The 17,604-nt window shown below is 41.6% G+C and overlaps 1 protein-coding gene across 1 annotated transcript; it reads left to right on the top strand.

Annotated features, from left to right (window-relative positions):
* Positions 1–259: 259 nt before the first annotated feature.
* nono (non-POU domain containing, octamer-binding) lies at positions 260–3,013 on the top strand. Its single transcript, XM_008419153.3, has one exon. The coding sequence runs from the start codon at positions 377–379 to the stop codon at positions 1,694–1,696; it is 1,320 nt and encodes a 439-aa protein (XP_008417375.1). The 5' UTR covers positions 260–376; the 3' UTR covers positions 1,697–3,013.
* Positions 3,014–17,604: the final 14,591 nt, after the last annotated feature.

The raw sequence follows: 17,604 nt of genomic DNA, 5'->3' as shown, positions 1-17,604 counted from the left end.
CACATAAGCAAAATATTCAAAAGTTTGAAAAAATGCTATACTTTACAACAATTAATTCAAAACCAGTTTTATTTGTGTTGCCTTGCTTCCTCTTGACTTTGTGATCTATGATAGCATTTTTTCTGCTTATTTTACTGTTTTTTCTTACCACAACTCATTTTCATACTGTTAAAAACTTAATGAAAATCTAAATTTATAAACATACAATAATGTCGTTCATAGATGACGTCACTACACGAACTCTTTCTGTCGCACATTGTTGAGGTCACAATAGCGTCGCCATTTTCGCTGCTCTTTGTGCGCCTCGGTCTGCTAAGTCTCTCTTGCTTTTAGCACGGTTTTCGTCGACTTTTTAATTCACATTTGTTGACAAAACATGCAAGGCTACAGAGGCCCCCAACAGAACCACGGCCCCAACCGTCCGGGGAACCACTTCAAAGGCGACGGGCCCAACAGCAACGGACAGCAGCCGGAGCCTAGCGAGCAGACCAGCCCCAACGCGGGCTTGACGCTGGACCCGCAGAGCTTCAGAAAGCCCGGAGAGAAAACCTTCACCCAGCGGAGCAGGCTGTTCGTGGGGAACCTGCCCACCGGAGTCACCGAGGAGGAGCTGGTCAAGCTGTTCGCGAAGTACGGCAACGCCAGCGAGATCTTCGTCAACAAGGACAGGGGTTTCGGGTTCATCCGCCTGGAGACCAGGATCATCGCGGAGATCGCCAGAGCGGAGTTGGATGATTTCGTGTTCAAAGGCAGACCCATCCGGGTGAGGTTCGCCACACACGGCGCCGCTTTGTCCGTTAAGAACCTCCCAGAGTTTGTGTCCAACGAGCTCCTGGAGGAGGCCTTCTCCGTCTTCGGCCAGATAGAGAGGGCTCTGGTGATCGTGGATGACCGGGGCAGGCCCACGGGAAAAGGCATCGTGGAGTTTACCGCGAAGCCAGCCGCTAGGAAAGCTCTGGACAAGTGCAACGACAGCGCCTACCTCCTCACAGCGTTCCCCCGGCCCGTCACCGTGGAGCCCATGGAGCAGTTCGACGAGGACGAGGGTCTGCCGGAGAAGCTGATCAACAGGAACCAGCAGTACCACAAGGAGCGCGAACAGCCCCCGCGGTTCGCCCAGCCCGGCTCGTTTGAGTACGAGTACGCCATGCGCTGGAAGGCCCTGATGGAGATGGAGAAGCAGCAGTACGAGATGGTCGACCGCAACATGAAGGAGGCGCAGGAGAAGCTGGAGGCCGAGATGGAGGCGGCCAGACACGAGCACCAGGTGATGCTGATGAGGCAGGACCTGCTGAGGAGACAAGAGGAGCTGCGGAGGATGGAGGAGCTCCACAGCCAGGAGGTGCAGAAGAGGAAGCAGGCCGAGCTGAGGCAGGAGGAGGAGCGCCGGAGGAGAGAAGAGGAGATGAGGCTGCGCAACGAGGAGATGATGAAGAGGCAGCAGGAGGGCTTCAGGGGCGGCTTCCCCGAGAACAGAGAGCAGGAGATGAGGATGCACATGGGGGGCCACGGCATGTCCATGAACAGAAATTCCCTGGGTGGGAACTCGGGTGCTGCCGGCGCTGCTGGCATGGCCGCCGAGAGCGCTCCTATGATGGCGGGCTCAGGTAGCGGCAACCTGCCCGGAGGGGGCCAGGGCGGCTTCCCCAGAGGGCTCCCCGGCCCCGGAGACTATAACAAACAGCGCAGATTTTGAATCGCATGTCTGTAATTTCTTTTCCCCATCCTCATTTTTCAGCTCACTGTATGTTAAAGTTTAAGGTAGTGGATGTTACCCTTGAACTTTTTAAAACAACTTTTTTTGTACTTTTATTTTGGTGTTTTTTGAGTCGTTTCAGTACTAATGCGTTTTTCCAAATGAGCCATTCATTTTACTTTTTTTCTGAATTTTTTTTGTAGGGTAGATAATGTTTTTGGTCCTGAATATGTTACATTTTCTGTAATAAATTCATAATTCCTTAAAAAAAAAAGTGTTTTATTCAGGATAGAAAATCTTCACAGCACAATGGTGGCTAATATTTTTCAGCACACACCAACAACCTCACTTTTAATAACTACACTTGTTAGGATGTTCCTGCCTGCTACAGATTCACAATTATCTGTGTGGTCTGACTGGCTGATCCTCAAACAGATGCCATCTCTTAAACACATTTTCTTACAGTTGCAGAAAATACATTAAAATGTCTCAAAATGTCTCCATGTGAATCAGCGTATTGGTCACTACAAAACGTCAAAAGCAGACGGCTCCTTTTCCTACTTACATTTTGTAAAAAAAAAAAAAACAAAGGGCACAAAAACTTAGAGATGCTGCTGATTCTTGACTGGAGATTGTCAAAATCAGACGTCACACAGGAGAAAAAAAAGTACTGCTAATTATATTATGCCACATAGTTTTGAATCCAAGGGAAATTTTAATTTGAATAAACTGATCATCCACATTTATGCATTAAAGAGAATGTCCTTGTAGTTTATTTGATTTGTTATTAAATGCAGAAATGTGCACGAAAGCTGTTTGGCTGATGAGTTTATTCACAAAAGCTGCCATGAATACTGGATGCATCTAATCAACAGGGGAAAGAAAATTACTTTTTTTTTTTTTTTTTACATATTTGATCTATGAAGTGAAAATTGACTGTCGGTATGAGACTTGTAGTGAAATGTAATGGTTCCCTGGTTTTAATGACAATATTGCAAAAATTATTTGAAAAAATGTCTTGATTTCTAATTTAACAGAAAAGCAACAATTGTCCCAACTGCTGTTAAAATATACGTATTGAACATGAAGGAGTCTTTATGAATGTCTGACTGTTGTCATGACATGTCATTTGGCAAATAATGACACTTTTAATGCAAAGTTGCTCTAAAAGTTGCATTAAAAGTGTCATTATTTACCAAATGACACTTCATGACAACAGTCATAAACATTCATAAAGACTCCATGTTTATGACAGTGTCATGTCAGTCTTATGGACACCCTGTCAAATAAAGTGTTATCTGCTTATGTTACCCATAACAGCTATTTCTATGTTGATACATAAACATATGATAATTAAAAAACTGATTTTAACAGCAAATGTAAGGATAAAAAACGCTCATTAGACAGAATCGTATGCCCTGAAGATTGTATCTGTGAGTTTCCTGTGAAAGTGTTGGAGCCTTCTTTCAGCCAGCTGATGAACAGCGTGCAGCGACAGAAGAATAAGGGATTGGGATGCATTATTATTTGCCTTAAAATTAAAGAATCACATGGGGAAAAAAATCCTCTTGCTCTTTTGAAACATAACTTTTTTAAACCTTAGCTTAACCTGACACTGATAGCCAGGGGTGAAAGTAGTTTTAAATTCTTGGGGGTACTATGACAAAAAAAAAAAATATATATATATATATATATATATATATATATATATATATAGTTACATATATGTGCTTTGGAGTTTCTGTGCTGATTAATTTTTTTTGCGAAGTGATAAAAGCTGGGTAGCTCTTTGCATTGTTACAAAATGGAGTCATGTTCCCTTCAGCCCACTGGCTGCAATGTTGACACACGTTGAGATGCCATGAGACCTAAATTCTGAACATCATGGCATGGAGCGCATCCCAGTTTTCCATGTCTACCATATAACCAGGGGTGAAAGGCGGGTACGGTCGGATACTGCGTACCCCTAAAACATTTAGCGGAGGGACGCAGTACCTGCAAGAGATGGGAGCGGCTGTCAGCTGTAAGAAATCAACGGGTTCACTGTGAAGCTGTGAGTGATTAGTTTTTCAAGAACAATCTAAAACACGACTTCATCAGTTAATAAATAGCTTTTTTCCCATTTCAGGTTGTTTCTGAACTGTTCGTGCTTTGCTATAGAAGCGGTGCAATTCGTCGATCCACTAGCGGAACAAGTCAGCGTCGGGCCGGGAGGCGGGGCCAATGACCGGGCCGTTCACGTTAATCACCTGCCCTGCTGGAAACTGTTGAGTCGATCTCGGCATTAGGTGACAAACTGAACGCCGCCAGGACGATGAGACCAGCACGTCCTCCTCTGACTGGCTTAAAACGTTCATAACTTTATTAAAGAACAAGACAAGAAATCAATAAAACGTGTTCAAATTAATGACCCAACAACAATAATAATCTCAGTAATTATTGTTTCAACAAGGTGTTGCGCAATTTTGTGCGTTTCGGTTCCATTAACAAAATAACTAGCAGAGCAGGAGTTTAAAATTAATCAACCACCGTGTTCAGGGAGGCTTATTAATGATCGCAAAATAAATATCAAGCCTGAAAACCTAATATCATAACAGACCGAATGTTATGTTGGTGGTTGCCATGGCAACAGGTGTGCTTTAAAGGACAAAGAGGGAGATATAGAGTTTATCACCTGTTCGGGTTGTTTTACCTTTGTTTACCTTTGCTGTGGCTCATCACAGCCGCTGTAGCTTCTCAACATTCAATAAACACAAACTTGGAGTAATTATCTCGTTTTGTGAGTTTACGTCATTTACAACAAGTATCAGTATTTAACAAATACTGCGATAATTATGTGAAATTAAATTAATTGTCTAGTATTTCAGAAAAAATTGTTTGAGCTCAGCGTCTGGGAGATTTTTACTCTAGCAAACAATTTTTTTTTTGCTCCTTATTTAGTGGAAATATTGATGTTGATGAGATTTTCTCCAAAATAATAACCGTTTATATATAATAAACCGGCTGTATATATATATATATATATATATATATATATATATATATATATATATATATATATATATATATATATATATATATAGCCTTGGCCAGCCGCCTAAAGAGATACACGAGAGAGAATGAAGCCAGGAGGATTAACCGGCTCTTCGCCACCCAACCAGCTAAAGTGTACTCTCAATGGCAGGGTAATAACAACAGAGCAGACCCACCCAGGCTGGAGACTGAACAATACTGGAAAGGCATATGGGAAAGGGAGGCGTCCCACAACAGCAATGCACAGTGGCTAACCTCTCTACGAGAGGACCACAGCAACCTCCCGGAACAAGCCCCGGTAACCATCACTGTGGCAGATGTCCAAGACAGAGTCTCGGGTATGAAAAACTGGACAGCACCAAGACCTGACATGATCCATGCCTACTGGCTTAAGAAACTCACTGCCCTCCATGAGCGACTGGCAGCTCAACTGAACCAGCTGCTACAAAATGGGACTCACCCTGAATGGTTAACTGAAGGGCGCACAATCCTGATACAGAAGGAACCCTCGAAGGGTTCAGTCCCATCCAACTATCGGCCAATAGCCTGTATCTCTACAACATGGAAGCTCATGTCAGGCATCATGGCGGCTAAGATAAGCGGGCACATGGATAAATATATGAGCAAGGCACAGAAGGGCATAGGCATAAATAGCAGAGGAGCCAAACACCAACTCCTTGTAGACCACACAGTCGCCCGAGACTGCAAAACCCGACACACCAACCTGTGTACCGCTTGGATTGATTGCAAGAAAGCCTATGACTCAATGCCACACACTTGGATCATTGAATGCTTAGAGATGTACAACATCAATAGGACTCTAAGAGCCTTCATTGCAAACTCGATGGGGCTGTGGAAAACCACCCTTGAAGCCAACTGCAAACCACTTGCACAAGTGTCCATCAAATGTGGCATATACCAAGGAGATGCTCTGTCCCCACTGCTGTTCTGCATAGGCCTGAACCCTCTCAGCCAAATCATCAACAAGACTGGCTACGGATACCGACTCAAGAATGGGGCCACAATCAGTCACCTCCTCTACATGGATGACATCAAGCTGTACGCCAAGAGCGAGCGAGACATCGACTCACTGATCCACACCACCAGGATCTACAGCACTGACATTGGGATGTCATTCGGACTAGAGAAGTGTGGTCGGATGGCTACAAAGAGAGGGAAGGTCGCCCACACACAGTGGCGCAACTACACATTATTCAGGTGGATGCAAAAACATAGATCGGCGCCCCCCCCCACCGACCGAGGGACGGAACGTCAGGGTGAAGGAGCGACGCTCACTCAGCCCCCCCCCCGAGGCAACGATACGTGAAGGGTAAAACTCGCTACATTTACCTCGTCATGTGTGCGAGGTGAAGGAGCGTAAGGCGCGCATTAGTGTACGGGAAAACATCATCGGCGCGCCGCCCCCTCCAGACGGGGTTTTGGCGCCCCCTCTGGTGCTGCGCCCCTATGCGTTGCATACCCTGCATACCCACTTTTTGCGCCACTGCCCACACAGAAGGGGTCTCACTCCCAGAAGGAACAATAGCAGACATAGAGCACAGCTACAAGTACCTGGGAATACCACAAGCAAATGGCAACCTCGATGAGGTCACAAGGAAAGGAGCCACAGCCAAATACCTCCAACGAATAAGGCAAGTCCTGAGAAGCCAGCTCAATGGCAAGAACAAGATCCGTGCAATAACACTATGCCTACCAGTAACAGATACCTGCCGGAATAATTAGTGGCCAATGGAAGAGATGAAGCCACGGATGTTAAGACTAGGAAGCTACTAACCATGCATGGAGATCCACCCCAAATCCAGCACCCTGAGACGTACACGAGCCGTAAGGAAGAGGCAGAGGACTAGTGAGTGTGAGAGCCACTGTCCGGATGAAACATCCAAGATCCATAAATACATCAAGGACAAAGCCTCAACGACGATTGCTCAGCGAATTCTCAGGCAATGGGGAACAGAAGACAAGGTGCTGGAAGTACCATCATGGAGGACAAGCCCTACAGGATGTACCACCGACAAATAACTGAATGGCTGAGTCAGGAAACCTACCAATGGCTGGAGAAAGCTGGACCAAGACGCACAGAGGCCTCATCTGGCCGCCCAGGAACAGCCCCTAAACACCAGAGCAATAGAGGCTCAGACTACCACACCAGACAAGACCTAGGTGTAGGTTGTGCAAGGAGGCCCCTGAGACAGTCCAGCACATAAAGCAGGTGCAAGATGCTGGCAGGGAAAGCATACATGGAACGACATAACCAAGTGGCGGCATAGTGTCAGGAACATCTGTGCAGAATATGGACTGGAAGCCCCGAGATCAAAGTGGGGAACACCCCAAAAGTGGTGGAGAATGACCGAGCTAAGATCCTGTGGACTTCCAGATCCAGACAGACAAGATGGTAATGGCGAACCAACCGACATTGTGGTGGTGGATAAGAACAGAGAAGCGTTGTGGTGGATGTAGCAATACCAAGTGACTACAACATCAGGAAAAGGAGCATGAGAAATTGGAGAAATACCAGGGCTCAGGAGAACTGGAAAGGAACTGGAAGGTGAAGACCACAGTGTGCCTGTGGTCATCGGGCCTCGGGGCAGTCACCCCCAACTGGAGCAGTGGCTCAAACAGATCCCAGGAACAACATCAGACATCTCAGTCCAGAAATGTGCAGTTCTAGGCACAGCCAAGATACTGCGCAGAACCCTCAAGCTCCCAGGCCTCTGGTAGAGGACCCGAGCTCAGAGGATGAAACAGACTGCTCCTCCGCCTCCCTGTGCTCTGTCCAAGGCTCCGCTTCCCAGTAATACAGCAGCTTCCCAGTGGTACGGCGGCAGCACCGGTGCAGGGGAACACTGGGGTTAGCCCAGTGTTCCCCTGCACCGGCACCGGTGCCGCCGCCGTACCCGCCTCCATGGGTCTGCCTACTGGATCATTTCAGTGGAGATTTCAGACTGTGGCAGGAAGCCGGAGTGCCTGCGAGAAACCTGCAAACAGGAAACCTGTCAAATCTTTTTACCTTTTGTCCTCTGGAGTCTGATCATCTCTTCTCATAAATGTAAACAAACGTTGTTGACATGTCTTCATTGCAGTCGCTGTCTGCAGTGAAGACATGCTCGTTGTCTGCCTTAGGTTGTCCTCCTTCATTAAGTAACAGTAGAAGTCTGTCAGCTTGGATCCCAAGATACGGAGGACAGGTGGTACATCTCCGTCCCACATTCTGCAGGCACATCGATGGTCTGAGTGGCTTTTGTTTGGTACTTCCTGGTAAACCTGTGCAGAAAAAACACCAGCACCTTGTTATCAGCCAGGCAGTGTTTTTTGTGCCAAGGTGACCCGCAGCCTGAACAACAGCGTTTGCACGCCAAATCCAACCAGTATTCAAGCAGTATAGATATGCTGGTTGAAAATAACACCGGTGGAAGGGCAATCATGGCGCCGTTGTTCAGGAGTCTGAGGGAAGTGGCTCCACAGTTAGAGCAAGAGTCGTTGTCGTACAGCTCTCTCTCTGTGTCACCGCCAAACGAATCCAGCCAGACCAGCACAGACTCCAGCAAACTTTTTATGTCGTAGTCCTTTCCCTTGCCTGATGGCAGCTTCTTCTCCCTCAGCTCCATCAGAACTGGGGAAAGGTCTTGTTGACTAAAATGCTTGCTGGGCTGACGGACAGCTGAGAGTATGAGACTCCCACAGCAGGGGATGGACGATGCCTCCAGAAAAACCCTTTCCTTAGCGAGACACCGCTTGGTAACGCTCAAGTTTAGGACGCTCTGGAAGGCAGCGTTCACCCAGCTGTTCTGGAGCTCATCGGAGAACTTGAAAAAGTTCTCCTCCGCTTGTCCTTTTCCTGCAGATGTCCTCCCTACATCTGGCAGATCCGAGCCAATGCTAGCTACTGAATTAACATTAGGGGAACAGGAAACCTCGACAGCAAAGGAAAGCTTTACATTTAGAGGTGGTTTTTCGGACAAATTAGCAACTCTGTTTTCCCTGTCCTGGGAACGTTGTAATTCAAAGGACCCTGTGAAAGTGCCCTTCAGATGAATCTTCTGTAAGGATGGGACCAGTGAAACCAAAGCTTTGGCTGTCACTTCAGCCACAGCTTTGGCTGCGAGATCATCCGCAGACAAATCTTCCCCAGCCGGGTTAGATTTTTCTGCGACTGTAGTCTCACCCTCACTGTGTACCATCGTCTCCGAACAAGCCCTCCCAGCCGGGTCAGTTTGTCCAGAGACAGTACCATCACCCCCTGTACTGTCTCGTTCAGAGGACGAGATGGAGTCTGAGGTCCCAACATCCAGCGCATTTTCAGAACAAACCTCCCCAGCAGGGTCAGTTTGTTCTTTGGAACTGGATGGAAATCCTTTCCAAAACAGATCGTCCTCTTCATCCTGATTGTTTTCTTCGATTCAATCCTTCCCTGGAAAGAAACGATCACACACTTTCTTCATCCCAGTCGTCATGGCATATCCGATGCCCCAACCATCCGGGAATATCAGGGGAACAAGCGCCGTCGCAAAACTAAACATTGTTGCTCTACACAAATCTGAAACTCCAAGAAATGTCTGGATCCTGACTGATGCTTAGAGATTCCAGTATTCAAGCATTAGAATTTCTTTGATCTACTGTGATGTACATAATGTCATCTATGACCTCATCAGTGAGCTCACTGCACTTCTGGTGCAACGCCTTGCTTCTGATTGTTGCTAGGGAAATGATCAGATCAGCTCTGCATGGCTCAAGCTGTCATAAATATTTAAATACTATGTTATACTTTTTATTTATTTAACCTGATCGGCACATGGCCTCCTTTGAGCAATATGGCTGAAAATAACATGCCCAAAATGAATTGAATGTATCTCAAGAACTACAGAGTTTATTTTAATTGTTTTGGTATCAAAACAAAGGCAAGACCCTAGGGAACATGTTACAACTCTAAAACCATCCTGCCTGTTACTGAGGAAAGTGTATTATATGATAAACAGCAGAAATTAAGAAAAAAATCAATTTCCGCCTAAAAAAACCACTTCAATCTATGAATGCTCCTTTCAAAACATGCAGTGAAAGCCAAAAAAGTAGCAACAACAGTACACAATCTGACCTTTTACTGTGCCAAGTTTCATGAAAAAAAAGTTAATCATATGAGTTTTAGAGAGGTACTACTAGATAAAATCTAGGCGGACCTTCCAATGAGCCATTTTGGCACAATTTGTGCCATTTGAACTTTCTTAGTTTTTATTTCTGTAGGGTCTGTTTTTAATCATTTATCTTTTCATATATAATTATTTTTCATAATAGTAATTACATCTATAATTGTTTTGGGGTTCTTTTGAAAAATCACATTGCATTCATTCATAAAAAGAGAAAAAAATAGCAAATTGTAATAGACTGAAAATGGACCAGATAACTCACAATAACACTTCAATAGAATTATATACAATGAAAATGCAAATAGCAATGAAACTAAGTTGTCAAATGATATGATCAAAGTAAAAACTAATATATCTCATAATTACTTACAATAGCTGCGCTCTGCGCTCTGTGCGTAAAATCCCAATTCCCCATTCATTTTTTCAAAACTACGCGGGCCAGTTTCTCGGGAACCCATTGGTCAATTTTGACGATTGACATGTCGTTCGAACCGTCAGAGCCAATAGAATCTGAGGGCGTGACATTAATACGGAACTAAAGTCTTTCACCATTACAGCTAAAAAGGCATGTGACGTAAATTGACCAATTTTCACCCGCGTAACGTCAATCCCCATAAAACACGGAAATGCCTCTGCGCCGACCAAAACATGAGAGATGTACTAGGGAAAAGGATTATCGGACCAGGTGGAAATATTTACTCTAATATGGATTATGACCACGAAACGGCAAGGTAGGACTGGATTTTTGATTTTACCTTCGTGAAGAGCTATTTCTGTTTTCTTCTTTAGCTGCTGGTTCATTGAGTTTTGCACGTAGCGTGGTGACTCTAGTATTGTTAAAAACCTCAGAGCTTCGGCTTTACCTGATTAATAGTTTTTGTACATCGGGCCTCCTTGCTCTTTTACTATTGCGTTTTTTACGGGTGTGCCTCGTTAGCCTCGTTAGCGTCTAATTGCGTTTCTTTTATTAATCTGCTTAGTGTTCAATCTGGGTGTTGTTGAGGAAGAAATATCGATCTTATCATTAGAAGAGCTTTTTCCTTTAGTGGATATGCATATGCCTATATTGATAATGTATAGCAGTGTTTTTAATTGATCTTGTTGCGGCAAGCGCCGAGGACCCAAATTTGGGTCCTCTAGCGACAGATGGAGAGATTAATAGATTTGTATATGATTAAATTTTTGTTTTTGTAGTTTTCCATACCTGCTGTGGTATAAATGTTCTGAAGCCTTTTATCCACTATTATTTTTAATTACTACTAATTCATTAGGATTATTCATGTATTAATCATTGCACAGTGCTAGGAACAGTCTGTGACTTATTATATTTATTTTTATTAATTTTTGCAGACAATTTAATGCTGTGATTATTTTACCAAACATAAGAAACAAAAGCAGAAGAGCGATCCAGACCTGCACTTATACATAATTTTATTGAGGTCCAGAACCCAGAAGTTCTTGGCTTGCGTCATTCAGGAGCCTTGGGGATAAAAGGGCTTCATGATTGTATTTCAAAGGCAGATTTCAAAAACAACTCAGGCAAAAGTTTGGGTCAGGTGCTATTTCAAGATGTAGATGTGTGTAGGAATCTCCACGATGTCAGTAACACAGAGTAGCATGCCTTAGTAGCAGTGTGTGTGTGTGTGTGTGTGTGTGTGTGTGTGTGTGTGTGTGTGTGTGTGTGTGTGTGTGTGTATTTGTGTAGGTGTGTGTGTGTGCTAGTAAAAAGTAAAATGCTTGCTACCTTTCTGTGCACAATAATGTGCATTATCATTTGTGATAATTTTATTTATTTATTTATTTTTTTGTCATAGTACCCCCAAGAATTTAAAACTACTTTCACCCCTGCATATAACCATTCATTTTAGCTTTTAAACTGGTTCTATTTATCCTGTGTCCAGACAGAGGGATAATCAGTAGCCCAGCATCATTACCTGTTTGTTCTGAAGATCCTGCAGCTTCCACTTCTCTTCCTAACATGGCGCCTCCTCATCCTGACTCTCATACTGATAGGAGGAACCACAGAGCTCTGTTAGGTTAAAGCTCATCTTCTGAAGTTGGGATATTTTTCCTCTAAAAGGTTCCAGAGGAATCACCTCAAACCAGATGTTGGACTGGATTTTATTTCACTGTCATTTGTGAATGTTAAAGCCTCATAAAGTTGAAAAAGGTTATTATTCTGGAGAAAATATCATCAACATCAATATTTCCACTAAATAAGAGGGGGGGGAAGGGATTTATAAAGGAAAAGCCTCACAGACGAATGAGCGTCTCAGCGTCCTGGCGGCGTTCAGTTTGTCACCTAATGCCGAGATCGACTCCAAACCTTCCGCGATCGACGTATTGCACCGCTGCTCTAGCAAAGCACAATATGAAATGGGGAAAAAAGTTATTTATTAAGTCGTGTTTTAGATGGTTCTTGAAAAACTAATCAGTCATGGCTGATTAGTGGGTGCACTCGGCTGTACAGTGAACCCGTTGATTTTTTACAGCAGACAGCCGCTCCCTTCTCTTGCAGGTACTGCGTAAAAAGCTTTTACTTTGAAATTATACATCAGATCTAGTATATATATATATATATATATATATATATATATATATATATATATATATATATATATATATATATATATATATATATATATATGCTAATTTACAGACTCTTATTCTTATTTTTTATTTTTATATTTCAACATGTGTGCGTTTGCATGACACCATTTTGTCTGTCACTTTTATGTTTTTGTTTAAATCTCATAAAGAAAATTAATTTTCATTTTCAAGAAAAACCTGTTCCAACCTTTGCTGCTATTAGGCTACACCTGAATTTCCCCACAATAAAGGACAATAAAGGATATTTCTATTTTCTATTCAGTTCTTTTTCAGGCTTTTGTGTGAAATACAAAAGTTTAATGCAAACGTACAGTATAGACAGAGAAGAAAACTAAAGGAAGGAAATGACTCCACCTTAAGTGGCAAATTAATTGCTTTCCCTGAGCGCTATAAAATGGATCTAATTACAGTAAGAGATAATTATAGCGTGAATTTATTACGGTCATACAATAGTTTTATATGTTGTTTCTGATGTTTTTATTTTATATATCTGATAGTGAAGATGGCGCTATCAACCTGTTATTTGAGTCCAAGAAGTCAGCTTGGCTTGTGATGCAGCCAGAGCAATGAGAGCGCTCCATAAATAAAAACCGATAAGGGAGCGACAGTATAGACGGGAAAGTGATATCAAAGCGTCGATCTGTGAGTTGAAAAACCCTGACGGACAGGATCCATGATTCCTCTGCGGCTTTCAAACACCTACCGACTAAACCGCTGCTGAGAACTATGAAAATAGGTCATGTTCAAATGCAACAATGCGTTTTATTTATATGTGGTATATTACATGTTTATATAGCTAATGTATTTTTATTGTGTTACAGAAGGAAACGGAATGAGTTGCTGCTGCTTTTCAAGTGAAAATAACACTATATTTACCATGAGAAATATGCAAAACAGTATACAAATCATATTGTATATTCTATCTATTTCATATTAAAAACTTGTTTTTTTTTGGTAATAATGCAACTTTTAAGATAAAATAACATGTTGTTGGATGGATATGTTGTTTTTTAATTGTTGTTAATTTTCATAGATCTCAGAAATAACTCATGTTTTCCCCTCACCCTTTGTTTCTGCCATCTCTACTGCCACACATTGTAGTTACCATAAAACAGAAGATCATCAAAGTGAAATTTCCACAGGTTAAAATGAAACTCATGCACTAATGAATGAGATTTCCACAGATTAAAAGGAAACTTATACATTAATGAATGAGTTTCTGTCTGTAAATATTTGAACTCAAGCAGATTTATCAGAAAATTCAATGTAATCTAAGCGCACCTAGTCAACTTTCGCATGAATAGATTAAAACACATGACTGGCAGAAACATTCATTTATTCATAACAGACAAAATTTATTCATAGAGATTTATTTATTTATTTATTTATTTATTTATTTATTTATGGTTTTTTTTGGGTGGCTTAGTAAAACAAAAACGTAAATATAACCAGTGAGGAGCTAAACTTTCCTGTCCTGATTTTAATTCAATGAGACTTTCTTCAAAGTTATTTACATATTGTTTTGGAAGGATCCATTGCACGTTTTCATTCAGCTAAAGTTAATGTTGAACTTCTTTTTATTGCTATTTTATTACACTCATTATTGTTTTATCAGTGATTTAAAACATAATACATTTATAGCATAATGTGGATTTTCTGAAACTCCTGGTAGAAATAAGACTCTGAATGAATTAAATTTCCTCTCGGCAGCACAATCTCACACTAAAACAGTGTTCTGGTTCTCTGGGATGAACAGCAATAATTAAATGGGCTCATTTTTAAAATTTATTTTACTAATTGACAAATGTATTTTGTATCTCCTGTGGCTGTATTTTGTTGTATGATGCAAAGCTCTTTGAACTGCCTTGTTGCTGAAATGTGTGATATGCAAATAAATTTGATTGATTGATTGATTGATTGTATATCTGCTCATATAACATTTAAGTAGATATTACAGTTTCACTAAACCCACATTTCTGTATTACATATGTTTAATGGTGTTGTGTAACATTCTAATCTTAAATGTCACATTTTCAGCAGATGTGAGCAGAAAATGATCATAATTAACAGAAATAGAGGCTTCGGAGCTTCAGTTTGTGTGTAACTTACCTATAAAATATGTTTCAAGTGGTGAATCGAGTTACTGAAATAAATCGTCTTCTTAATAATGTTGTATTTGTTGAATAGGTCTGTATGTGAAGTGACAGACCCAGTTTCTCTTCAACACTCCCACCATGAAGACGGGAAAGACAAGAAAACACATTGTTGAAATAAGGTGGATGGTCTTTGTGTTTGTTACAGTAACTCACCGAATGCAGTAACACTTAAAGCTTTTAAAGACTCTTTTACAACATACAGTTATAGAAGAGTGGGGAAAAAACTATTTGAATAAATCTGAAATAATTTTTTTTTGTTGGTGTTGCCAAAGTGTGTAGAGAATAGTAAATGTAAAACATAATGTGTGATATTTTTAGTTTATGTCTTGGCTGCAGACCTAGTAGCATTTCTAAAACAGCATTTATTTTAAATGTAAAATGAACAGCTAATTTGTCTTAGCTCAGAGTTTAATGCTTTCTTTTGAGAAAGCGTTAAAAAGCATTGATATTACTCGGCATTCCGACCAGAGACAAAGAAAAAGGAAGTCCTTAGATTAGAAGAATTAGAACATGCTGACAGTCTGTCTTGTGTTTACTGCTGTTTTATCTGTTCTTGTCCAGAATTATCAGCTTTATTATCCTCCTTTTTTGGCTTTGAAGTAAGACCATATATCTGAATGCAAGGCTTTATGTTTTTAAAAGAAGTGGATTTATTGAGAATTTGGAAAAACGGTCAGAGTTTCCCATTTCTGGCAGTGCTTATTTTTTGATATTGTGTAAATATTTGAAGGTATATGATTGAAATCCTCATTTAGCACAAACAATGTTGGCAAACACAATTTGTCATTTGTCCAATTCGACTTTTCACTTCAGATAATCTTTACCTGCATAATTTGAATGATTTCTTTAGATCACCAACACAACAGAAAATCAAAATATGGATGAAATGTGTGGGGTTTTTTTTATAATGTTAATTCATATCATTATACAGTATTAATTGTACTATTTATCTATTTTTGAATTGATTGGTTCTTTTTAATACGCTAGAAAATAAAACACAGGGAAAACATAAATCAGAATCTCAGCTCCAGATAAATGATACCCAGAATGCTCAACTGTAAACTCGTAAGCTAAAGAAAGCATAAACTAACAAATCCACCAGTCATTATGTCTCTTTCTCCCTCTAAAAAGAAAATATTCAGAATAAGTCACTCTCGAGCCAGAATTGAACACGTACCATCGATCAGCTTTTCGCAGCAGTTCAGACTCTGTCAGATCCAACAAGATCCTGCCATTTTTTTTTCTTATTCTCCGCTTTGAACTCTGCATGCTGCTCTCTGCAATAGCATTTTGAGTGAGCATGACAAATTGCTAATTTCTCCTTTTCTGCAACTTATCAGCAAGCGATAAAGCAGAGAACATCCCTCTATCTGCCATGATTCCCCTTGTCTCCTCAGCATCTGCTTTCGTTACAAAATTTCTCCCAGCACCTTCGCCCTGATCATGTAAATGTTCCTGTGGTATCACTGCAGGGGAGCCGTCCGCTATCATCACTGCACTGGCCTTGACATAATGTGATAATGGCATTAATCGCAAGGTTGATCTTTGGTAGGAGATATGATTCAGGAAATGATTGATGCTCTGGCCTGTGTGGACGGTGGCCACCCAGTATCGATACGGTGGAGCTGGAACTTTGGACAAACAAAAGGCTTTTAGAGAAACTGGATGAAAATACGTTTTGTTAGAAAAAGGGATCATGTGCTGATCAAAGAATACACTTTTTGCACCTACAGTTCAAACTAGTTATGTATACATTGGGTACAAAAAGAGAGAACATTGTTTTGTTTTTTTTCTGATTGGATTTCAGATTAATCTGTTTTAGGTCAAAATTATTTCTATTTGCTAAATAAAAGAATAAGGATGGAGGTACTTTCATAGAGAATGTACTGTTACTTTTGTCAATTTTAGACATCACTATTTAATAGAAACATGTTAAAGTGTATGAGTTGGGGTCTTTCTGCTTAGCGTTTGCATGTTCTGCCCATGCGTGTGCGTAACCAGCCTCTCTGCCCAATGGCTGCTAGAGTTACTTTACGATTCAAAATGAACAGGAGGTCATAGACAAAGAATGAGTGGCTGTGGGTCATGTTTTGGGGATTCTTCATTCCTCCTTATACCACTACTTTGTTTCTCATGCACATCCTGAAGGAAAAGCCCATGAGACTCACATGAGAACCTTGTGACTCCAAAACATTAATTTTCTTGTGTATGTATGTAAATGTGCTGCTTCTACTTTGTACTAGTCAATGATCCAGAAAAGGCTCATGTTCAGTTTCATCAAAGAGAGGTAAAGACAATGCCGAGGCGATGAAGGAAGAAAAGCTTTTTATTTAAAGATGTATCTGAAATTTATCAACGGAAGCACGATAAGTCGGAGGCAGGCACTAACAGTGTACAGTCAGAGCTTATGAAAAACCTGGGCGAGGTTGTTTGTTTGGGTTTTTCCCAAATAGTTCCTCAAAGCTGCTTTGAGTCACCTAGGTAACCGTGTCCTAATTTACGTTAATAATCTAATGGGGATATTGATCCTCCATTGCTCTGATTGGTCGTCCGCAACATCACACCAGATAAGAGAGCCGTGACATCACAGTAGTAATGACGTTGGAAAAGTTAGGATGGTTTTCCTTCCCACCCTCTGCCTTTAGTTAGATGGACAGACTGTAGAAGAGCGAGGACAGCTCAGACATTGAACCCTGCTCTCTGTCTTTGCTCGATGTGTCAGCAGTGATCGTCAAACACTCCTGCCTCCTGAAAGTGAGGACTCTGACTCTCCTTTTGTTGAAACACTCCAGGAATAATGTTTCGAGCTGCTGCCCTCGTCACGTTTCTGGCCTGCCTGGTGAGTAGCGGGGATGTTTGTTTGAGCATTGGCAAACTGGGACCTGGTATTCTGTTACCCAACTTTGAAACGTAGCAGGATATGAACTGAAACCATTAAATGATCTCACCA

This window comes from Poecilia reticulata, chromosome 9 (genome assembly GCF_904066995.2).
Source record: "Poecilia reticulata chromosome 9, P_reticulata-male-v2, whole genome shotgun sequence".
Lineage (NCBI taxonomy): Eukaryota > Metazoa > Chordata > Actinopteri > Cyprinodontiformes > Poeciliidae > Poecilia > Poecilia reticulata.
Note: the sequence above shows the minus strand (reverse complement) of the source record. Positions and strands in the feature narration are given on the sequence as shown.

What these genes read in the sequence shown, in the direction of transcription:
- nono (XM_008419153.3), top strand. Translation starts at nt 377, where the DNA reads ATGCAAGGCTACAGAGGCCCCCAACAGAACCACGGCCCCAACCGTCCG.